This window comes from Lucilia sericata, unplaced genomic scaffold (assembly GCF_015586225.1).
Source record: "Lucilia sericata isolate MDLA Ls3-8-SP2 unplaced genomic scaffold, ASM1558622v1 Contig000196F_arrow, whole genome shotgun sequence".
In the NCBI taxonomy this organism is placed as follows: domain Eukaryota; kingdom Metazoa; phylum Arthropoda; class Insecta; order Diptera; family Calliphoridae; genus Lucilia; species Lucilia sericata.
Genome location: NW_023994224.1, coordinates 161,258 through 184,500, shown reverse-complemented (window position 1 = coordinate 184,500; position 23,243 = coordinate 161,258). Strand labels below are relative to the sequence as shown.

At 32.5% G+C, this 23,243-nt stretch overlaps 1 protein-coding gene across 1 annotated transcript in view; it reads right to left on the bottom strand.

The window, feature by feature from the left end:
* Positions 1-23,243, bottom strand: part of LOC119601880 (tetratricopeptide repeat protein 39B-like) — a 164,109-nt gene that overhangs the window by 726 nt on the left and 140,140 nt on the right. The window contains exons 6-7 of the mRNA XM_037953117.1: positions 14,101-14,583; positions 13,876-14,016 (exon numbers count right to left, since the gene is read on the bottom strand). Coding sequence (XP_037809045.1) covers positions 13,876-14,016; positions 14,101-14,583 — 624 coding nt within the window. The remainder of the gene's footprint in view (positions 1-13,875; positions 14,017-14,100; positions 14,584-23,243) is intronic.

Sequence of the window (23,243 nt, the reverse complement as noted above, 5' to 3'; positions counted from 1 at the left end):
GTAAGCACTTTCGATGTAGTTTTCGCAAAACTGTTATATAGTGTTCAAATCGGTGTTTTTACATACTTAATTTTTGGTATATTTGATTTAAAATAATTTGAAGTGGTCTATGTCAACATCTATAATACAATTTTATTTAGTTAACGAAACGAAAGAAGGCGTCATGAAATAACTCCCCACGAAATAACTCCCCAAAACAAAAATGAAATAACTCCCTAAAAGTTTGTTCAGAAAGCAAAAACAATGAAATTTGGGGATTTAATTCGTTTTATGGGACATTATTTCACATTTAAAATGGGGAGTTATTTCATTATGAAATAATTCCTTAAAAAAAATGAAATAAATCCCTAAAATAATGTTGGGGAGTTATTTCATTATATTACTTTTATCACACGAAATAAAGAAATATATGTCTGATAGGGCGTCATGAAATAACTCCCCACGAAATAACTCCCCTATCCTCTGGGGTACATTGGACACCGGCTTCGCTAAGAATACACTATTTAGAAAATCTTTACTAAGCGAAGCCGGTCATATTTTAGAGTGGTAAATCCTTGCGTTCGGCCGTAGGAGGGCTATTTAGGATATATTTATTAAGCGAAGCCGTTGTTGTACATACCATAGAGAAGAAAGTCCTTGCGCCCGGCCGCAGACCGGCTATTAAGGAAATCTTAATTAAGCGATTAAACTGAAATGTATTAAACTTTGAAGCCCCACTCGAAAGTATGAGCGACTTCAATAATTTGTTATTTTTAAATGGGAACTTATTTCATTTTAAAATTAGGGATGCCAGACGTCATGAAATAACTCCCCAAAACAAAAATGAAATAAGTCCTCAAATTTAGGGACTTATTTCATTATGTAATAATTCCCCAATTTAAAAATGAAAAGAAGCTCCAACGAAATGAAATAACTTCCTAAATTAAAATGAAAAAAAGTAGGTCGCTCATACTTTCGAGTGGGGCTTCAAAGTTTAAAACATTTCAGTTTAATCGCTTAATAAAAATTCTCAAATCCCTAATTTTAAAATTAAATAAGTTCCCATTAAAATATTCGACTCTAGATACAGAAAATAACAAATTAAGGAACAAGTCGGTTTTAGTGACATTTTAGAAAAAAAGTAGGTCGCTCATACTTTCGTGTAGGGCTTCAAAGTTTAATACATTTCAGTTTAATCGCTTAATAAAGGTTTCCTTAATAGCCGGTCTGTGGCCGGGCGCAATGATTTTCTACTCTATGGTATAATATCTCCTAAATAGACGGCCTAGGGCCGGACGCAAGGATTTATCTATAATAGAATGATGTCCAACACTGGCTTTGCTTAGTAAATATTTCCTAAAGAGCCGGCCTAAAGCCGTACGCTCTTGTTACAGGTAGAGTGTATTCTAGCTATGCCGGTGTCCAATATACCCCAGAGGGACTTATTTCATTACGAAATAATTCCGCAATTTAAAAATGAAAAAAGCCCCAACGAAATGAAATAACTTCCTAAATTAAAATGAAATAACACCCCATTTTTGGGGATTTATTTCATATGAAACAAATCCCTAATTTTAAAATGAAATAAGTTCCCATTTAAAAATAACAAATTATGGAACAAGTCGGACATTTCTAAAAAAAGTAGGCCGCTCATACTTTCGAGTGGGGCTTCAAAGTTTAATACATTTCAGTTTAATCGATTAATAAAGATTCCATTTCGCAAGGACTTTCTACTTTATGTTATGTCCAACAACGGCTTCTCTTAATAAATATTTCCTAAATAGCCGGCCTACGGCCGGACCCAAGGACTTACCACTCTATAATATGACCAACACCGGCTTCGCTTAATAAAGATTTCCAAAATAGCCAGCCTAAGGCCGAACACTTTTGGTACAAGGAGAATGTATTCTTAGCGAAGCCGGTGTCCAATGTAACCCAGAGGATAAAATCCTTGCGCCCGGCCGAAGGCCGGCTATGAGACATATATTATTTATTTCGCGTGACAAATGTAATATAATGAAATAACTCCCCGAAAATATTTTTAGGGATTTATTTAATATTTGAATTTTGAGGAATTATTTCATAATGAAATAACTCCCCATTTTAAATGTGAAATAATGCCCCAAAAAACGAATTAAATCCCCAAACTTCGTTGTTTTTGCTTTCTGAACAAATTTTTAGGGAATTATTTCATATTAGTTACTCTTACTTGTTTAACTTAAGAATACGATTTTTTTCAATATTTAGCACTTAATTTTCCCCTATTTTTTCAAAATGGACGTTTTTGCTGCTTTTTATACCCTCCACCACCATTAGTGGTGATAGAGGGTATATATTTGTCATTCCATGTGTAACAGCAAGAAATATTCATCTGAGACCTAACAAAGTATATATATTCCTGATCCTTATGAAATTCTGAGTCGATTTAGCTATGTCCACCTGTCCGTCCGTCTGTCAGTGTAAAACACGCTCACGTTAAAATGAAGCAATGGAAATTAACGAAATTCTGCAAAAATATTCATTATTATCCAGTTTGGTATTGAAAATGAACAAAATCGGTTCACATAGGGAAAAGTTATGAATCAAAATTTAAAACAACTCCGAAAAAATAAGCATTTTTTATACATTCTGATGTAATTTTCTCGAAAACTATGCAAGATAATTTCATGAAAGTCATACATTCATTTCTACACAAGATCTTGATTCCTGCTGAAAATTGCCAGAATCGGTCCATAATTTCATATACCTCCCAAACAAAAGTACATATTCCCGGAAAATTAGTTTTTTTGTTAATAAATTCTGTCAGAATATTAATATCTTCACAAAGTTTTACAAATTAAAATCTTATGTCAATAGAATTTATTGAGAGAAAAAATTTTCTGGATGGGTCCATAATTGGACGTAGTCCCCCACCGAAAATCACTTAAATGCGCATTACTAAATTAAGATATCCATATATTACTTCGAATAAGTATTGCTCATATGCACATAAATATTACTATGAATTTTTCTCCGATCGGTCCATAATTGGTCATAGCTCCCATACAAGGACCATTCCCGAAAATCACTTAAACGCGCATAACTCATTACTAAATTAAGATATCCATATAAAACTTCGAATAAGTATTGCTCATATGCACATAAATATTACTATGAATTTTTTTCCGATCGGTCCATAATTGGTCATAGTTCCCATACAAGGACCCTTCCCGAAAATCACACAAACGCGCATAACTCATTACTAAATTATGATATCCATATATAATAATTTGGTACAAGTATTGCTCATATGCACAGGAATACTACTGTGAAAGTATTTTCCAATCGGTCCATCCTTGGTCATAGCTCCCATGCAAGGTTCCCTCCCGAAAATCACTTAAACGCACATAACTCATTACAAAATATTGATATCCATAAATTTATCACAAATATTGCTCTTATATACATAAATTACTCTATAAAATTGTTTTGCGATCGGTCCATATTTGGCCATAGCTCTCATACTAGGTCCCCTCCAGAAAATCACTTAAATGCACAAAATTCATTACTAAATAATGATATAGATACAGAATTTTGAAATTTTGTCTTTATATACATAATTGGTCATAGCTCCCATACAAGGCCCTTTTACGAAAATCTCTTAAACGCCCATTACTCTTTACCAAATAAAGCTATTGATACAAAATTTGGCACAAATATTAGTTCGGTATACAAAAATTCTATTTCAAGATTTTTTCACGATCGGTCCATAACATGGGTGCGGTCGGTCCTATCACTTGAACACACATTACTTATTACTAAATTACGATATATATACAAAATTTGAGTGGAATATAGCTTTTATGTACAGAAATTTTGCTTAAAGAATATTTTTACGATAGGTCTATAATTGGTCCTATCTCCCATACTAGGTCCTGCCCCTAAAATCACTTTAACCGTATTTAACTAGTTGCATTATCAATTTGTGTAGAACAAAATTATATATATATTTTGAAAATCCTTAAATCTTTCACACACATGCATACATGCACTTTATTAAATATCGTCAAAGCATATCTTAGGGCGCTATAAAAATATAAAAGAAAATGTAATGTTCAATAAATTTTGGAATTGTAACAGATTTAAGCTGTTTAAATCTTGGGGTTTTTCTATTTAAGACATGAGAAAACTTATTTCCACAAATATTTGATCAATTAAAAAAGTATTAATATAAAAGTAGCTGGTGGAGGGTATTTAAGATTCGGCTCAACCGAATATAGCACTCTAACTTGTTTTTTTATTCAAATGAAACTGTAGACCATTTCCTTTAAGAGCTTTGTGGATACTTAGTGGGATATCTATAAAAAAAATATTTAAACTCAAGGAGCAATGTTTTTGAGTTAAAATATATTTTTTACTCTTTAGAGTAAAAAATACAACACAAACGTCCATTTTGAAAAAATGGGGGGAAAGTAAGAGCCAAATATTGAAAAAATCTTATTCTTAAGTTAAAATTCTTATTCTTAAGTTAAATTATGGGACTGTAAAGACCTTAAAGTAAATTGTCTAAGCTTTCGTTTGAGCAAAACAAGGAAAAATTATTTAAAAAAAATGTAAAGAGATTTTTTTGGAAACATTGAAGAAATAGCTATCTGAACTCCTTTGACAATTTTTGCTGGGACCAGTAGGTTAAAAGTTGCACGCATTTAAATAAAACCCTGTATGACCAAAATGTGCAACTTTGACCCCCTCTAAGTCCGGCAGTTCTCAAAATGTGTGTCTGGCTTACTTTCCAATAGTACTAACATTGGTGCAAATTTCGTCAAAATCGATTTTTTGAGTTGGGTCACTTGATATGAAATTGCCCATATGTATGAGATTTGTTTATTGCATTTAATCTGGACCAATAAATCAATAATGCGAAAACTACTGTACTGATAATTGTCTATACTTGAGCAAAAACATTTTCAAGTTCCTTTGCAAAAGTTGGACCAAAAGGGGGCAAAAATATGACAAAGGACAAAAAATGGGTGAAATGAGTACTTCGGTGCTTTAAGCCTGATTTTTCTATACTTAAACAAAAATTTTTTCTATTAAGCTTGTTAAAGTGTCCAAAATACATTTGTATTAGCAAAGTTCCGTTGTGAAAGTTGGACCAGAAGGGGACAAAAAATGTGACCAAGGGCGAAATGAGTACTTCGGTGCTTTAAGACAGATTTTTTCTTTTCTAAAATATTTTAGACTATGAGGTTTATTGTCTCAGAAATATGTACAGTGTGAGACAAAAATGTGTAATGGTCAAATATTTAAATTTTCGGTCATATTCGGTCTCCACCATCAGAGGTGATAGAGGGTATATATAAGTTTGTCATTCCGTGTGTAACACCAAGAAATATTCATCTGAAACCCAACAAAGTATATATATTCTGAGTCGATTTAGCTATGTGCGTCTGTCCGTCTGTCTGTCTGTGTAAAACACGCTCACGTTAAAACGAAACAATATAATAGAAACTAAGCAAGATCATTTCATGAAAGTCATCATACATTCGTTTCTACACAGTATCTTGATTCCTGCTGAAAATTGCCAGAATCGGTCCATAATTTCATATACCTCCCATACAAAAGTATATATTCCTGGAAAATGAGTTTTTTTTGTTAAGATATCCATATAAAATTTGGAATAAGTATTGCTCATATGCACAGAAATATTACTGAGAATGTTTTTCTCCGATCGGTCCATAATTGGTCATAGCTCCCATACAAGTTCCCCTCCCGAAAATTACTAAATTAAGATATCCATATAAAATTTGGTACAAGTATTGCTCATATGCACAGAAATACTACTGTGAAAGTATTTTCCAATCGGCCCATCCTTGGTCATAGCTCCCATGCAATGTTTCCTCCCGAAAATCACTTAAACGCACATAACTCATTACAAAATATTGATATCCATACGTTTAGCACAAATATTGCTCTTATATACATAAATTACACTATAAAGTTGTTTTACGATCGGTCCATATTTAGTCATAGCTCTCATACTAGGTCCCCTCCAGAAAAACACTTAAATGCACAACATTCATTACTAAATAATGATATAGATACAGAATTTTAAAATATTGCCTTTATATACATAATTGGTCATAGCTCCCATACAAGGTCCTTTTACGAAAATCTCTTAAACGCCCATTACTCATTACCAAATAAAGCTACTGATACAAAATTTGGCACAAATATTAGTTTGGTATACAAAAATTCCATTTCAAGATTTTTTCACGATCGGTCCATAACATGGGTGCGGTCGGTCCCATGAAAATGTCCCTTCAGAAATCACTTGAACACACATTACTTATTACTAAATTACGATATAGATAAAAAATTTGACTGAAATATAGCTTTCATGTACAGAAATTTTGCTTAAAGAATTTTTTACGATCGGTCTATAATTGGTCATATCTCCCATACTAGGTCCTGCCCCTAAAAGCACTTTAACCTTATTTAACTAGTCGCATTATGAATTTGTGTAGAACAAAATTATATATAATTGAATCTGGCAGTTCTATCGTGAGATAATGCAGAAAATTTTGTGCTAAGAAAAATATAATGAAAATAATTTAAATTAATTGTAATTGGAGTATTTCTGTAAAAATGTGTTAAGAAAGACTGTTTTATTGTTAATTGTGAACATTAATAAAAACAAAGCTTCTTTGGAAAAGGAGTTGGAAATAAAAATACAAGAGAGCCAGCGCATGATAAATGAAAAAATTTAAAGTGGAATCAAGCTGATTGAAGAAAAGTTTAATACCATTGTCAATGCACTGTCTCAATATACAAATAATGCTGAACTGCTCAAAACCGAAACTTCTAGTTTTCCTTAATTATGGAAGGTTGCAAGGATTGTTCCCTTGAGTAAGGATAGTGGTATTAATGGTGATAATGATTTTAGGCCTATATCTATATTGCCCATTTTAACAAAGATGGTTGAGCATCTGATTAAGATTCTACTGGTAAAGCATATTGATTATGGTTGGTTGCTTCATGATTGTCAGACTAGCTTCAGATGTAATAGGAACACCACTTCTTTGCTTCTAGGTCTTACTGATAATATAAGAAGATGTGTATCTAATAGGGGTAATTGTGTCTTATTATCATTAGACTTAGCCAAGGCATTTGATAGGGTCAATCATTCAATTTTAGTAGAAAAATTGAATAGGTATTACGGTTTCTCTGGCTCAGCATGTAGACTGATTTCATCTTATTTATCAGATAGGCGACTATGTGTGTGTAGTGGTGATCGTGTTTCTGGACTGCTTCCTGTTTACAGTGGAGTTCCTCAGGGATCAGTACTGGGACCTTTGCTTTTCATAATGTTTATGAATGATCTATTCAGTAGAATTTCTAGTAATATATGCCTTCCATTTTCATTTGCTGATGATGTTCACCTTTTGTTTAAAGGTGATGTAGAATTTCCTGATGTTTTACAAAGTGTTATTGATCATACTGCCGATTTATTATATATTTGGTTTGAGGATAATGATCTTTCTGTGAATGTAAGTAAGACTAAGGCAATGTTATTTGGTACATGTGGTATTAATAATAATTTCTCTGTTACTTTGGGTAATAATATGGTTGAGTTTGTTGGCAAACTTAAGTGTCTGGGGGTTATTCTTGACAGGGAACTGAACTTTGAAGGTCATGTTAATTCAGTGGTATCAAGGATTAATTTTACCTTACGAAAATTGTACAGTCTGGATTTGATGTTGCCTTTTCACATTAAGAAAAGAGTAGTTCATGGACTTATAATGCCAATATTTCTATATGCCCTTGAGGTATATTCAGGTACCTTTGGATATGTGATAAAGAGGTTGAGATTGACATTTAATAGAGTTGTGAGATACCTATACTCTATTGGAATGAGGCAGCATGTGTCAGTCTATGTTTTAAAGTTTCTTGGATTATTTTTTATGGATTATATTAATTATATAAATTTATTGCACTTTTACAAGTTATGTAGACTGTGTGTTCCGGAATATTTGGTTAGATTGTTTGAGTTTTGCAAATCTAATAGAAATAGACAGTTGAAAATACCAAAGTTGACTTCAATATTAGAGCGTTCATTTTGTGTTAGAGTGGCACATGTATACAATAAATTATCGAAAACTTTAGTAAATTTTGATGTTTCTGTTGAAACTTATAAGAAAAGGCTTTTTCGTGAAATTTCCGAAAACAGTTTATCCTTGTAAGTTTGAGTAGAACTGTGAAATGTTCTTATAGAATCGCTGATTTTGGGTATATATATGTTTTCTACATAAGGTGATTTATTTCTTTATTGTGTCAATATAGTGTAGTTAGCTGTTGTTTATATTGGATTTGGGAGATTTGCTGACTGTATATTGTGGAATTTGTCGTTTATATTGAACTAGCTAAAACTCGGCGGCAAAGCACGCCGATTTCCTTCAAATTTTCAGAGTGTCTTCAGCTATGTCAGGAAGGAACTATAGGCTACCCTTTGTTTTGGAATTTCAAGTAGGCAGTAGTAGGAATTTCAAGTAGTGCCACGCCAACCTACAAAATAAGTATTAAAAGTCGCATATCTTAGAAATTGCAACAGCTAGAGTCCTCAAATTTTGTATGAACAACTTTGACATTCATATGAACACATGTTGACAAAATGGGCAGCATAGCTACAGTGGGCGTGGCACCTCCCATATAAAGAAAATCTTATATTAGTATATCTGAGAAAATATAACAGCTATCGACATGAATATTTAGGACGGACTACCAATAGGAGGCGTGGCATCTCCCATAGGAATTAAATACCAAAATTCGTTTATCTGGAAAACTATTGGAGTTCTTAAATATTAAAATTTTGCACGAAGACCTTTAACATTAACATATGAATATTTGCGAGAAAAATGGGCGGACTTTCATAAGCGGAGCTTGGCACCTCCCATATGAATCTATCTATCTTCTATATATATATATAAAAACTAGCTAAAACCCGGCGTGCTTGCTACTCCTGTCGATATAAAATACAAAATTTTCAAAATATATTGATGTACATTTTTTGTTTATAAAAATTTTATTAATATTTGTTTGTCACTATCCAAAACCATAAAGTAATAAGGCAAAGAAAGTTTGATATTTAAAGTATTTTATTAATTAATAATATTTATGTACATATATTATTTCTTAATAATTATTTCTTATTCCTATTCATTAGCATAAATTTACAAAATATTACAAAATTACTAAAATATAACTTAATATTTACAATTAAAATGTTTCATAATAATTATTTCCTATTCTAAAGCCTTGGGATATACAATATTTTTCGTTTTCCCCTCAGGCGCGTAGATATACAAATCTGAAGTTTTCTCAACTCGCGAGCATGCAACATAAAGCTGACCATGTGAGAAGCATGGATTTTCGTGATTTATTCCACACACTTGCAGGGATTGACCCTGAGATTTGTTTATTGTCATCGCGAATGCCAAACGTATAGGAAATTGCAACCGTTTAAAGTCGAATGGCATTTCCGATGTTGTCATTGGGATCCGAGGTAGTAAGACATCCGTTCCTTTATATTGGCCAGTTGTAATCGTTGCTTCGATTATGTTGTTCATTAATTTCTTAACTGTTAATCGTGTACCATTACAAAGACGTGGTGGATCAATATTTCGCAATAAAATAATTGGAACGCCAATTTTCAACTTCAATTCGTGGGGATACATTGACGACATCATCATTATTTGTAACAGTATCGATGGATTTATGTTTTTAAATTACCATCGATTCTATTCAAAATAATATTATTGATACAATTAACGTCAATGTTTTTGGGTGCCAGTAAAGCACGCTCACATTTTGCAACGTATGTTTGTTGTCAATTTTAACGTGTGAACATGAACATGTTGACATGATGATTTCAGGCAAGCATTGAGTTCATCAGCCGGTGTTGAACCAGGTATCACAGTAAGTGTCCGGCGAAAATCACCCGCTAAAAGAATTAATGTACCTCCAAATAAATTAGAATTACTTCTCATGTTCTTTAAAGTGCGATCAAGCGCTTCTAAGGATTTTTTGTGGGCCATAGTGCATTTATCCTACGCTATTATTTTATACGTTTGCAGGATTTTACCCTTTAAAGAATTTTTCTTAACATTACATGCATAATCTTCAGAAAATTGTGTTTTCAACGGTAATTTGAGTGCATAATGCGCAGTTCTGCCTCCATCTGAAAGTGTTGCTGCAATACCTGATGACGCAATGGCTAAGGCAATATTCTTTTGTGATCGAACTTTAGCTAAAATTAATGAGATGAGAAAGGTTTTTCCGGTTCCTCCTGGCGCATCAATGAAATAAAATCCTCCTTGTAAGAAATAATTATTAAGAAACAATATATGTACATAAATATCATTAATTAATAAAATACTTTAAATATCAAACTTTCTTTGTCTTATTACTTTATGGTTTTGGATAGTGACAAACAAATAAAAATAAAATTTTTATAAACAAAAAATGTATATTAATATATTTTGAAAATTTTATATCGACAGGAGTAGCAAGCACGTCGGGTTTTAGCTAGTTTATATATATATATAGAAGATAGATAGATTCATATGGGAGGTGCCAAGCTCCGCTTATGAAAGTCCGCCCATTTTTCTCGCAAATATTCATATGTTAATGTTAAAGGTCTTCGTGCAAAATTTTAAGATTTAAGAACTCCAATAGTTTTTCAGATAAACGAATTTTGGTATTTAATTCCTATGGGAGATGCCACGCCTCCTATTGGTAGTCCGTCCTAAATATTCATGTCGATAGCTGTTATATTTTCTCAGATATACTAATGTAAGATTTTCTTTATATGGGAGGTGCCACGCCCACTGTAGCTATGCTGCCCATTTTGTCAACATGTGTTCATATGAATGTCAAAGTTGTTCATACAAAATTTGAGGACTCTAGCTGTTGCAATTTCTAAGATATGCGACTTTTAATACTTATTTTGTAGGTTGGCGTGGCACTACTTGAAATTCCTACTACTGCCTACTTGAAATTCCAAAACAAAGGGTAGCCTATAGTTCCTTCCGGGCATAGCTGAAGATACTCTGAAAATTTGAAGGAAATCGGTTCAGCCGTTTAGCTGTCTATAAAGCACAAACAAACATACATACATACAAACACACATTCATTTTTATATATATTGATAGATTGTTTAAATGTATCAATTTCTGTATTTATGTAATTCTGTAAAGAAAAATTTTGGGGATTTTATGGCATAATTGGTATAAGTATGTGCTTTAATTCTGGGTGTAATTGAGTGGCCTGTAACTCTATTGAATTATTTTTTGCTTCTTTATAGCGCATTCTTGGGTAATGTGGAGGTATGGTTGTAAAGCTTTGGATTTTCTTGTCTTTTTGTTGGGGAAACATTTCATTCTTGTATGTGCTGTTTATTTTTTTAAGGTGTAGTTAATTTTTTATGCTTTTTGTTATTTCTATGACTTTGGAAGCCTGGTTTGTTGTGTGGGATTTTGCTAGGGCATTTAAGTTTTTCTTCGCTTTATTTTGATTTATTCAGGTGACTGAGATTCTATTTAGCTACATTAAGAATTAACATTTTTTGGTTTTGTTCTTATATTTACATACTGGTTTTTGTAATGAATTAACTGATAATGATCTGCCAATATCATTAAATTTGTAATTTTTAGGTGATTTTTTGTAACTGTTAATAATGGTTGATAATCATTTTTAAGTGGATGGTTGCTGTATTATATATTTATTCTGTATAATAGGTATATTTTTTAACAATTGTAAAGTTGATGTCTTTTGACTGTATTTTTTAAGGATTGTTTACTATGAGTGGATAGTAGTCTTGTAATACTATAACTTATATATGCATTTTGCATTCTTCTAATAGATGAAATTCTTCTAATTTTACATGTCGTAAGTACCCTAATTTGAGCCGCCACAGCGCCGTCCCTGGAGCATCTGCAGGGTTCATCTTCAAAACTTAAACTCGAATAAATAATACTCCTTGGCTACGCTCACGCCAAATTTTATACCGATCGGATCAGCCGTTTAGAAATGCCAGATTTATTTCCAAAAAATTTCGATTCTGCCCCACTGTGCACTGTATATATCGAAAACTCCCGCTTAGGAGGTAAAAAGGAAAAGGGCATTTAAAATAAACGGGCAAAAACGGAATACTTAATACTTATGTATAATCCCAGCAAAAAAAGAACTTCCAAAGAAACGAAAAAGAAGTAGAATTTACTCCATGGAAGTACTGAAAAAGACCTGAAGAAGTGATGATTTTAACACAGGCTTGTCATAGGAGGGATGGCCTTTTTATTTGATTACAATTTCATTACTTCTGAAGACATTTTCAAGAAGTAATTTTAATGGTCTTTTTTGGAAGTTATTCGGAAATGAAATTGTAGTATTATAGAATACAACTTATTTGACTTAAATAATATTAAGATTAGTTAGGATAATAGAAACATTTAATACAAAAGCCCAAATATAACATATGGGCAATTCCATACGATTGTATGTGACATACTTACGCCTTCAGAGTGGTATAGATTTTATAAAATTAGGAGTACTTGGAAAACAATTTTGTCAATTTTTTCCATTTAAAGAATACTATATTTGCAAAAGGAATTCGGAACCTTGTTTTCCAAATTATGGATTAAAATATGGCGATATCATACGTGACAAAAAACGGAAGTGTTTTTAAAGTACATGTAAATATTTACGAAAATCTGCGAATTCTGTAGGTGTATCTTTTTTGTTTTAATTTCTTACACTATGGGACATATTTTCCATTAGTAATCCATAATTTTTAAATAAAAAAAGAAATTAATATAATTTTATAATGAACATATTTAAATATCGTACGTGACTGATTTTTCTCCTGATATTTTTTTAGGTTATAAAATATATATTTTGGAAATATATGCATACACACACTTCAACAAATCAAAAGGAGTAGGAAAGTGCAGTCGGACATGGCCGACATATATACATGTTTAAGCAATTTATAGATAAAAATAAAAAACTGGAGTTATATGGCGACTAGGGTCAAATATGGACCGATCCTCATAAAATTCTAGGGTGTGACTTTAATTCATATAAAACTTATTTGTGTATTTATCATAATACTAATGATTAGAGGTGAGTTACGGACGTTTAAGTGTTTTTCTGAAATTAAACTTTGAATGGAACTAGGGTCAAATGAGCTCCAATCGTTATGAAAATCGGTATAAAGGTTTAGGTTTTTAGATCTGCCGATTTCTGAAGGGATAGTATTATAATTAACAGAATTATGAGCTAAAAAGTGATATTTTCGGTTCCGTTTGTATAGCGGCGAGGTGTAAAAATAGACCGATTTCAAAAATTTTCAATAGTCTTCGTCTTTGGTGCTACAAAAGATCATATACCAAATTTTGTTGAATTATCTTTAAAAATGTAGAAGTTATAAGGGTTTTATTTTTTCAGTCGTGGTTTACCTTTTCATGGAATTGCCCATATTTTATCTCATAAAAATGTAAGAACAAAAAAAAAATATCTTCAACATTGAAAAAATATAATTATTTTCGCTTCTTCGGAAGTCTTTAAACATCACTTCCTCAGATGGTAAAAAAATTCAATTAGTGCTACTTTTGAAGTGGTGATAAATGTTATTCTTTTGGAAGTACTTCGTTTTATTTTTGCTGGGATGTTATGAATTCTCTAAAAACTACGGACAACGCCGGGTACAAAAATCTTGTGGTTTTCATAAAATTTATACGACCAATATTTCAATGTGCCGATGGAATGACAAAATCGAGCATATTGATTGATTTTTTTATAATGGATGCAAAATGGGTCTTAGTACTTATTATAAATTTTAGGAAATATAGGTATACTTACTTAGTTTCCTCTAACGTGTTTATTGCCAAATCAATTTTATTCTCATCAGCATAAACCAATCCGCATTCTACGCTTGCATAAGCAATCAAATAAAGATCTTCTTTTATGAGAGGGTGCAAATTAATGCATTCATTCAAATCTCTGAAATAATAAAAAAAAATAGTTAAAATATTAATATTTAGTTTTTTGTCTATTAAATAACAAGTTTGTTTGTGAATAACTTACTGTAATGCTAATCCTGGTTTTTTCATTTGCCTTAAGCATGCTCCGCGTAACAGAAGACATAAAGCTTTGTTATCTGAATCATATGCCGAACGTTCCGTACTTCTTTCCATTTCATTCAGTTTTGTATCTATAACTCTATAAATACTATCAGCTATTTCATATTGTTTGCTAATTACTTTAAACGTATTCCAAAGATACATTAATTCTATAGCAGGTAAACAAAGAAATTTTCCCTGTGCAAAATATCTTTCGGATTTTTTGCATATGAATTTCTCCATTGGCAAAGATTTTCCAGCAATACGCTGTTTGTAGGCGGGACAGTCGCGCATTAAATTGTCTATTGACAGTTTTTCAGTTGTTGTTAAATTTGGTAACATCAGCATAACAGCAGCTTTTTGAAATGAATAAATTGTACGAGACCATTTGCTATTTTCGACTAAAAATGTCGCATATAAACTGGCTTCACGCCAATCCAATCTTAAACTAAAAAAAAAAGATTTACATATTTTAATATAACTTATTTACAGAAGAAATAAAAAATTCAATATCTAATTATAACATACACCATTATAGCTTTGAATTACGTGAATGTACTGATGTTGAAATGCACAAAAATATCAGTTCTAAACAGTGTTGCCAACAAAAAATTAGAAACTACACTTAGTCGGCTTCTAAATTACACATTTAAGGAAAAATTACACATGCTCCTTATATGCACGGTACAGGTAGCAATTATTAAGATATTTTGAAAAATAAAAGTCTTTCAGCACAAGTGAGAGTGAAGTCTATTCAGAAGGATTAAAATCAATTATTTCAACTTACTTCCATACAACCGGGTGCCTCATATAGGGTTCATAATTACGACTTTAAAGAGTGATCGCCTTTTTTCGTTATAAAACTAAGAACTAATAACTGTAACAACGCTGAACTTTCGGATGTACATATATTATACATTATACATTGCACTACTAAACCGAATTATCATAATTATTATTTATTTATTTAGACTTTATTAGGACACTGTAGGCTGTTGTTAACAGTTAATTTATCGTTAGGATAAAACATAATCAGACATTGAGAAAGTGGGGGTAAGTCATTTTATTTTGCGGCAAATTCATAAATTTTTCATATATGGAGTCTGACAGCGTCGGTTTTGAGAGATAATTTTTATATATGGAGTTTAACATCTTCGTGCTAAATTTACGTGAACAAAACAAGTAAGAGTGTTATATTCGGCTATGCGAAATCTTATATACGCACCATCAAATCGTATGCCGTAAGAGGCATGCTCCTCTGTAAGTATCAGGGAGATCAGGCTTAAGTCAATTATGTACGTGATCTTCGAATTAACAACATATTAATTTTTAAAAACAAAAAAAATATTTTTGTCCAATTTTTTAATTATAAAATTTGGTAGAATAATTTCGAGTCGTATAACACTTATTCGTTTCGAATTTCATTGCTGTTCTCCTATTGTTAATTCAGTCATAAGCGTAAAAGTAATTATCTGATGGGGACCTTATATGAGGGTAAGGATAATTATGAATCGGTACCCATAAAATTTTGTACATAGATTTTGTTGGCTATGGTCAGTTATAGACAAATTCTCATAAAATTCGGAATAAACAATTATAATAAAAAACTTTTTATGGCTAGTACAACGGTGAAGTACTCATCATTTTCTCATGGTGGCTTTATATTTATATGAGGGGTAAGTTCAATTGTAGACCGAACCTGATAAAATTTTGTAATGCGATTTTCATTAATTCAAAAAATGTTTATGTCAAAATTTATCGTTTTTTAATTAGCTAAAGTAAATTTCTCAAGGGAACCTTATGTGCGGGTAGGATCAGTTATGGATCAATCCTTACAAATTTGGTAGAGATATTAGCTTATATAAAACCCATTTATGTCGAGTTTCATTATTATATTCGTATTTTTAAGCCAGTAATTAGAGTAGTTATCTATGGGGGACCTTATATGGGGGGTAGGGTGAGTAAACGACCCATTCTGCATGAATATGTAGAAGGATTACGTTCCTATAAAAGTTGCTTATGTATGTCGAGTTTCCTCCATATAGTCTTATGAGCGTTAAAATCATTTCTTGAAGTGGACCTTAAGTGGGGGTAGGTTCAATTCTGGAGCAACTCTCAAAAAAAATTATAGAGACAAAGGGGTATATTGATTTTGTCATTCCGTATGTAACACATCGAAATATTGGTCATAGACCCAGAAAAGTATATATATTCTGGGTCCTGGATTTAATTAACATAATCATTGCGAACGTTTAAAATGTTCTTTTAATAGTTTGTTATACCCTCCACCGCCATCAGTGGTGATAGAGGGTATATATAACTTTGTCATTCCATGTGTAACACCAAGAAATATTCATCTGAGACCTAACAAAGTATATATATTCTTGATCCTTATGAAATTCTGAGTCGATTTAGCTATGTCCGTCCGTCTGTCTGTCTGTGTAAAACACGCTCACGTTAAAACGAAGCAATAGAAATTCACGAAATTCACCCAAAACATTCTTTATTATCCGGTACAGTTTGGTATTGAAAATCAGTAAAATCGGTTTATGACGTAAAAAGTTATGAGTAAAAATTTCAGACTACCTCGAAAAAAATAACGTTTTTTTCCCAATTCTTAAGTAGTTTTCTCAGAAACTACCAAAGATATTTCGATAAATTTTGTCACACATTATTTTTTTGTGTTAGGGATCAATATGTTCATATAAGTTCCACTTCCGAAATTCACTTAAACGCATATATTTCATTGTCATATAAAGGTATCTTGATAAAATTCGACAAAAAATGTTTCGTCCATATATGAATCACTCTACGGAATGTTTTTCGGATAGGACCATAATTGTTCATAGCTCCCATATAAGGTTCACTTCTGAAAATCACTTAAACGCATATGTTTCATTGATAAATAAAGCTATCGGTATAAAGTTCAACTTAAATATGTTTTGTGTATGAAATTGGTCATAGCTCCTGTATAAAGTCCACTTCCGAAAATCACTTAAACGCACATATTTTATTAATTAATAAATCTATTGGAGTAAAATTCGACTTGATTTTTTTTTTTGCATATAAATCATTATACGAATTTTTTTTCTTGATCGGTCCATAATTGGTCACAATTTCCACTTAAACACACATTGACAATCAAAGTCATCGGATAAAATTAGACAAAAATGTGTATTTTGTATATATAAATCGCTATACGGAATTTTACTTCAAAAAATCACTTAATACCACTTCATTCATTATTAAATGATTATATCCAGATAAAATTCGACATGAGTATGTTTGTGTATAGATAAATTATTATATTAAAATGTTTACAACTGGACTATTAATATAAAATTTTATGAACCTAATCAAAATTAGTTCCACATATGCATAAATGTTAGTACCCTCACTACGGAAACAAACATTTTTCCAAGCTAAAAATTAGATAGTTAAACGGGTTTTAATAAAAAGTAGCTTGCTAGTGGAGGGTTTTTAAGATTAGGATAGCCGAATATAACACTCTAACTTGTTTCGTTAGTAATTACTAGTGTTGTTTATAATGTGTATAGGTATTTTATTCACGACTGTTGGTATGATAACTCCGGTAGTATATTTGCTATAATTATTGTAGAAACGATCCACTTTAAATCTTTCCTGAGCTCGACGTCTTATGTTATAATGGTGATCTATAACCTTCAGAAATCGATCATCTTTGTCAAACTCGCTTATTAATGTCATATAATAGATGCTTTTAATATTCAATACGTTCATGTTTTTCGCAAGATTACTATCGTTTGGGAATATATTTCGTGTTTGATTGGTGTTTGTGTTATGTTGGCTAGTGAGTTATTCGGAATTGTGTTGTATTTCATTGAATATGGTGTTGTTTGCTATGTGGTGATGTGTTTTATTTATATTCTGTACTAGTTGGTCGTTTGCATAAGAGTTGAATGCATTTAATGATGAATTTATGTTAGTTTGTGTTGAGTACCGTGCTATTGTAGCTTGAAGTGTTGTTATGAATTGTGTTATTGGATATGTAAACGTTTGTGTTTGCTCTTGCATTGTTTATTATGTTTATGTTGGATTGGGTGAGGTTGTTTTCTTCGAGTGATCTGTTGTTTCTGTATGTGTAGTTAGTTGTTCTGTGGATTTGTAGTGTGTTGTGACCCTTGAAACTATAGCTTTTGCTGAGGATTTTAAGTATTTGATTTTGAGTATTTTGTATAATTCGACAATGTGTTGAACTTCCCCATGCTTCGATACCATGTCGAATGTAAGACTCTACTAGTGAGAAGTAAACTTGTCTTAACACACTATATGTAGAACAGTAGCTCAAATGACATAAGATATAAGCAGATTTTCGTAGTTTACTTTGAAGATATTCAATATGAGCTTTTCATTTAAATTTACTATCGACATATATTCCTAGATATTTGTACGTATCTGCAGTTTCTATTATTGTGGAGCAATTGTAGTTATCATTTGTAGTATATTTGGCTTTTTCATGTAGACATTTTATCGGGGTTATTATATTAAATGTTGAATTTGGAATATGCTGTGGTTTAACGTACATTAACTTGTTTTTTTTTGCGTTAATTATTAACCCGTTGTCGTGACACCATTTATGTTGAGGCCCACGATAAAATATCTGATATGAAAGAGGACGACGATTGTTTGGATTTGGACACAGAGCCCTTACTTTAATGTGACCCTTCCCGCTCGCTACGTCTGTGGTATTCATATTACTGTGAATGATGCTAAGGAAGATTGACAGGTGTCTAGCAAGACGTTTTTGAATTGAGTCGCGATTTCCCGTACAATTTTAATTGTCCAATTGTATTAAAACTTTTAACAAAATTACTACGTGGCTAAAAATTGTTAATTCGTGAATCCTTTGCGTCATCACTTAACTTGTTAAAAAGTCGTTTCAATTACTACTCCGTGGTAATTATAGCATTTTTATAAACAAAGTCACTACGTAACGTAAAAGTGAAAAGATTGCTAATCCTTAGCGATTTAATTTTTGTTGTTTATAATAGCAATATCAAAAAATTCCGCTTTGCAACGAATTTGATCGCATAAAATGGGTAGTCAGGCTCACTCGAAATTTGTCATTGAGACAGAAAATTTATTTGATGAATGCGACAACTTCGCAAAATTACATGGCGAAGATTTGACAGAATCTTTGGTAGAGGCAAAATTGGAATCCTTAGAAGAAGATTGGAAGACAGTTCGAGCGTCTTATGAGATAATATATAGTACTGCGGATTCTTTAATATCCGTTGAATTTAAAGAATTAGCCTGAACTAGGTTCCGAGAATGTAGGGAAAAATATCAATGTAAGGCAAGTATGAACGACCTTCTAAAAGCTGCAAAAGATCCTCCTAACGTTCAAAGTGGCCCTCACCATTCTTCAGTTATTAGGTACTTCATCGTTTTATCCGATGAATTCGACTTATCGGAAATTGGGTTACGAGTACATAAACGTTTTTAATGGTGGTTATAAAGAGTGGGGATATGTTTTCTGTACTTTATCATACAAACACAAGAGTATTCCAAGTTGAAAAGTTTTTCCATTTGGTAAATAAAGCCGCTGGGGATGCATTGGCAATTGTACAGAAATATCCATTATCGGAACAAAATTACTTGCCAGCTTGGAACGCTTTAGAAGCTAGATACGAGAATTAGAGATTTTTGGTAGAAATTCAACTAAAAGCTCTATTTAACATGAAGTCAGCCGTATCTGAGACTAGTAACTACATAAACAGGATAAGAACAGCTATCTGTGATTTGTTCAGTACAAAATTACCTATTCAGACCATTAACCTTTGAGAATAGTCTTTGGAATCCATTTAAAAATGGATACCTTTTTAAAGAATAGACATCGTTTAGTGGAAAGGATAGAAATGACACGTGATCAAATGTTTGCAAATGAAGATACTCGTAAAAGTGATCCAAAGCCGGGAACATCTAAGAATAATAGTAACAAAAATTTCAAAAGCAAAGTGGATTCAAATAGTCAAAACTTATGTCCATTGTGTGGCGAAAATCATAATCTTGAGATGGGTAGAAAAGTTTTCAGATTTTTCTGTCCAGCAACGAATTGACTATGTAGAACAGAATATAATATGTAGCAACTGCTTATCACCAACTTACTTAAATCAAGATTGTAAAAGCGTGTTTCATTTGTAACAGAGAGAATTAGAAATAGATTAAATTTGGGAACAGAATCTGCAGATTGGATTAGGTGGAACAGTTGCTGCAAATTCTAAAAAGATTTGCAGTTTAACACTTTGCGCTGAGAAGCATAATTTTACGCTTGATACTCAAGCAATAATCGTTCCAAACTTAACAAGTTTGATGCCTTAAAATACAATTTCTAATCCTAACCTATCTGAGATTAGTGACATAGAGTTGGCGGACCCGAAATTTTATGTTTCTTCTCATATTGACATGCTATGAGGAAGTGATGTAATACCGTACATTTTACTTGAGGGCACTCGTACACACATTTTAGGAAATATGGTAGCTCAAAATTCTATTTATGGTTGTTTTATATATGGCCCATTCAAAATAAACACGTTGTCACTCGTTGCAGTTGATGTAAATGAAAAATTCAGAGAATCCAACGAGATATGTGTAGATCTAAGACAGCTTTGGGAAACAGAAGAAATTTCAACTAATTATAGCTTATCAGAGGAAGATACGTTTTGTGAGGAACGAAAACCACTTTTCGACGAGAAGATGGACGTTATGTAGTAAAATTACCATTTAAGCCAGAGTTTCCCAAAGAAACATTTTTGTCCTCATCCCGATTTCACGCAAAGAAGCAATATATAAGAAATCAAATATACTTACAATAGTATTTTGAGGGAATATATAGATTTAGGCCATATGGAGAAATGTAGCTCTTATAAAATAAGCAAATTTGGTAAATATTTTTCATATTACTTGCCACATCATGCGGTTTTCCGACCTGAAAGTGCTTCAACGAAGGTACGAGATGTTTTTAATGGTTCTCGGAAAACACAAAGTTCGTATTTCTTAAATAATATTATATATAGTGGACCAACACTTCAGTCAGATGTCATGACTGTAATTTTGAATTGGCGAAAATTCAAATATGTATTCAATGGTGATATTGAGAAAATGTATCGTTAGATAATGAGAATATTGTTTCGCAATATAAATACAGGCGACATAGAAGATTTTGAACTGTGCACCTTACTTAGCCATTCGAACACTTCTACAGTTAGCAGATGACACAGAAACACATAATGATGATGTGTTATCAGGGGGACATACTTTAGAATTGGCAATAGAATCTCGAAAACAGTTATGCACCGCATTGGATTCTGCTGGATTTCCGTTAAAAAAGATAACTGCGAATCATCCAAAATTATTAGAACACATTTCAAAATAAAAATTTTGATTTCTTGAAATTAGATAATTCAAGTTCAACAAAGACTCTGGGAATTCGTTGGAATGCAGTGAGCGACACTTTTAGTTATAAAATATAAGCTATTTCTCTAGGGAAAACAGTAACAAAACGCCAAATCTTATCTTGCGTGGCGAAAGATCCGGCAGGATGGCTAACGCCTATAATTATTGAAACTAAAATGCTTCTTCAGGAGTTCCGGCAAGATGGTGTAGAGTGCGATGAAAATGATATATTTCTAAAATGGAAAATTTTCATCGAAAAATTTCAACATATAGAAACAATAAAAATTACACCCTGGGTGAATTTTCAACCTGAAAACTTCACCCAGTTGCATGGTTTCTGTGATGCCTCAGAGAAAGTACACTGTGCCGCAGTATACATTAGATCTGATCATCCGAACAATAGAAGTGCACATTTACTAGTGGCTAAGAGCAAAGTAGCACCGCTACAGAAACTAAGTCTCCCACATTTAGAACTGTGTGGCACCTTACTTCTTCCTAAGTTAGTAAGGCATGTGTTATCTAAAAATCTGTTCCCAAATACAACCATACATATGTGGTCTGACTCCAGAAATCCAGCTGATCTCGGAACAAGAGGATGCAAGCCCCAGGATTTGGTTAATAGCCAATTATGGTGGCATGGACCCCTTTGGCTTTTATGTTCCCAAGAACAGTAGCCAAATTTCTAATCAACAGTTACAAGACGCGCCAGAACAAAGGAAAATAATTCTACTTACTTGTACAAGATTCAGTTTCTTCTTCGTCTTCTAAGAATAAACTGAATGTACAAAATTTACTAGACAATGATAGATCCCCAACGCGAGCCATTAAAGAAAATGCCGATGAATTTTCTATTATCAATAGTTTCTCAAGGTATCACCGAGCACTTCGCGTTATTGCCTTATCGTTTCTGCAATTTAGCCTCAAAAAGGATACAAATCGTGCAGAAACTTTAACGCAGAACGAGCTCAACAAATCTAAGATTGTTTTAATTCGCTTGACACAAAAAGCATATTATGGTTACGAATATGAAGACTTGTCCAACTCCAGAGCTATTTCGAAAAAAAGCTTTTTAGTAACCTTAAATCCGTTCCTAGATTCTAGCGAGTTAAGAGTTAACGGCCGCTTAGTTAATTCATCTATGAGTTATGATGAAAGGTTTCCCATCATCATTGCTTACAAATCGAATTTATGTGAAATGATTTTGGAATTTATTCACACAAATTTGATGCATGCCGATATTTCTTTAATGATCAGTATGGTTCGATACCAATTCTACATCCCAGCCCTGAAGAAAGCAGTTAAAAAATGTATAAATAAGTGCTTGACTTGTGTTATAAGCAAAGACTACTATCTCAGATTATGGCAGCCTTACCAGCTGAGCGAACTACGTCCTCTCTACCGTTTACCTTTACAGGTGTAGACTTCGCTGGTCCATTCCAGATAAAGGCTTGACATCTGAGAAACTCTCCTTATATCAAAGGCTACGCCTGCATATTTGTCTGCTTTGCTACTCGGGCTATACACCTAGAGCCATGTTCCAACCTTACATCCCAGGCCTTTCTCGCTACCTTTGATAGGTTTGTCGGAAGACGAGGTTACCAAGACGTTTGATGTCAGACAATGGTACGAATTTTGTAGGTGCAGGTAAAACATTGTTAGCAGAATATGCAATGT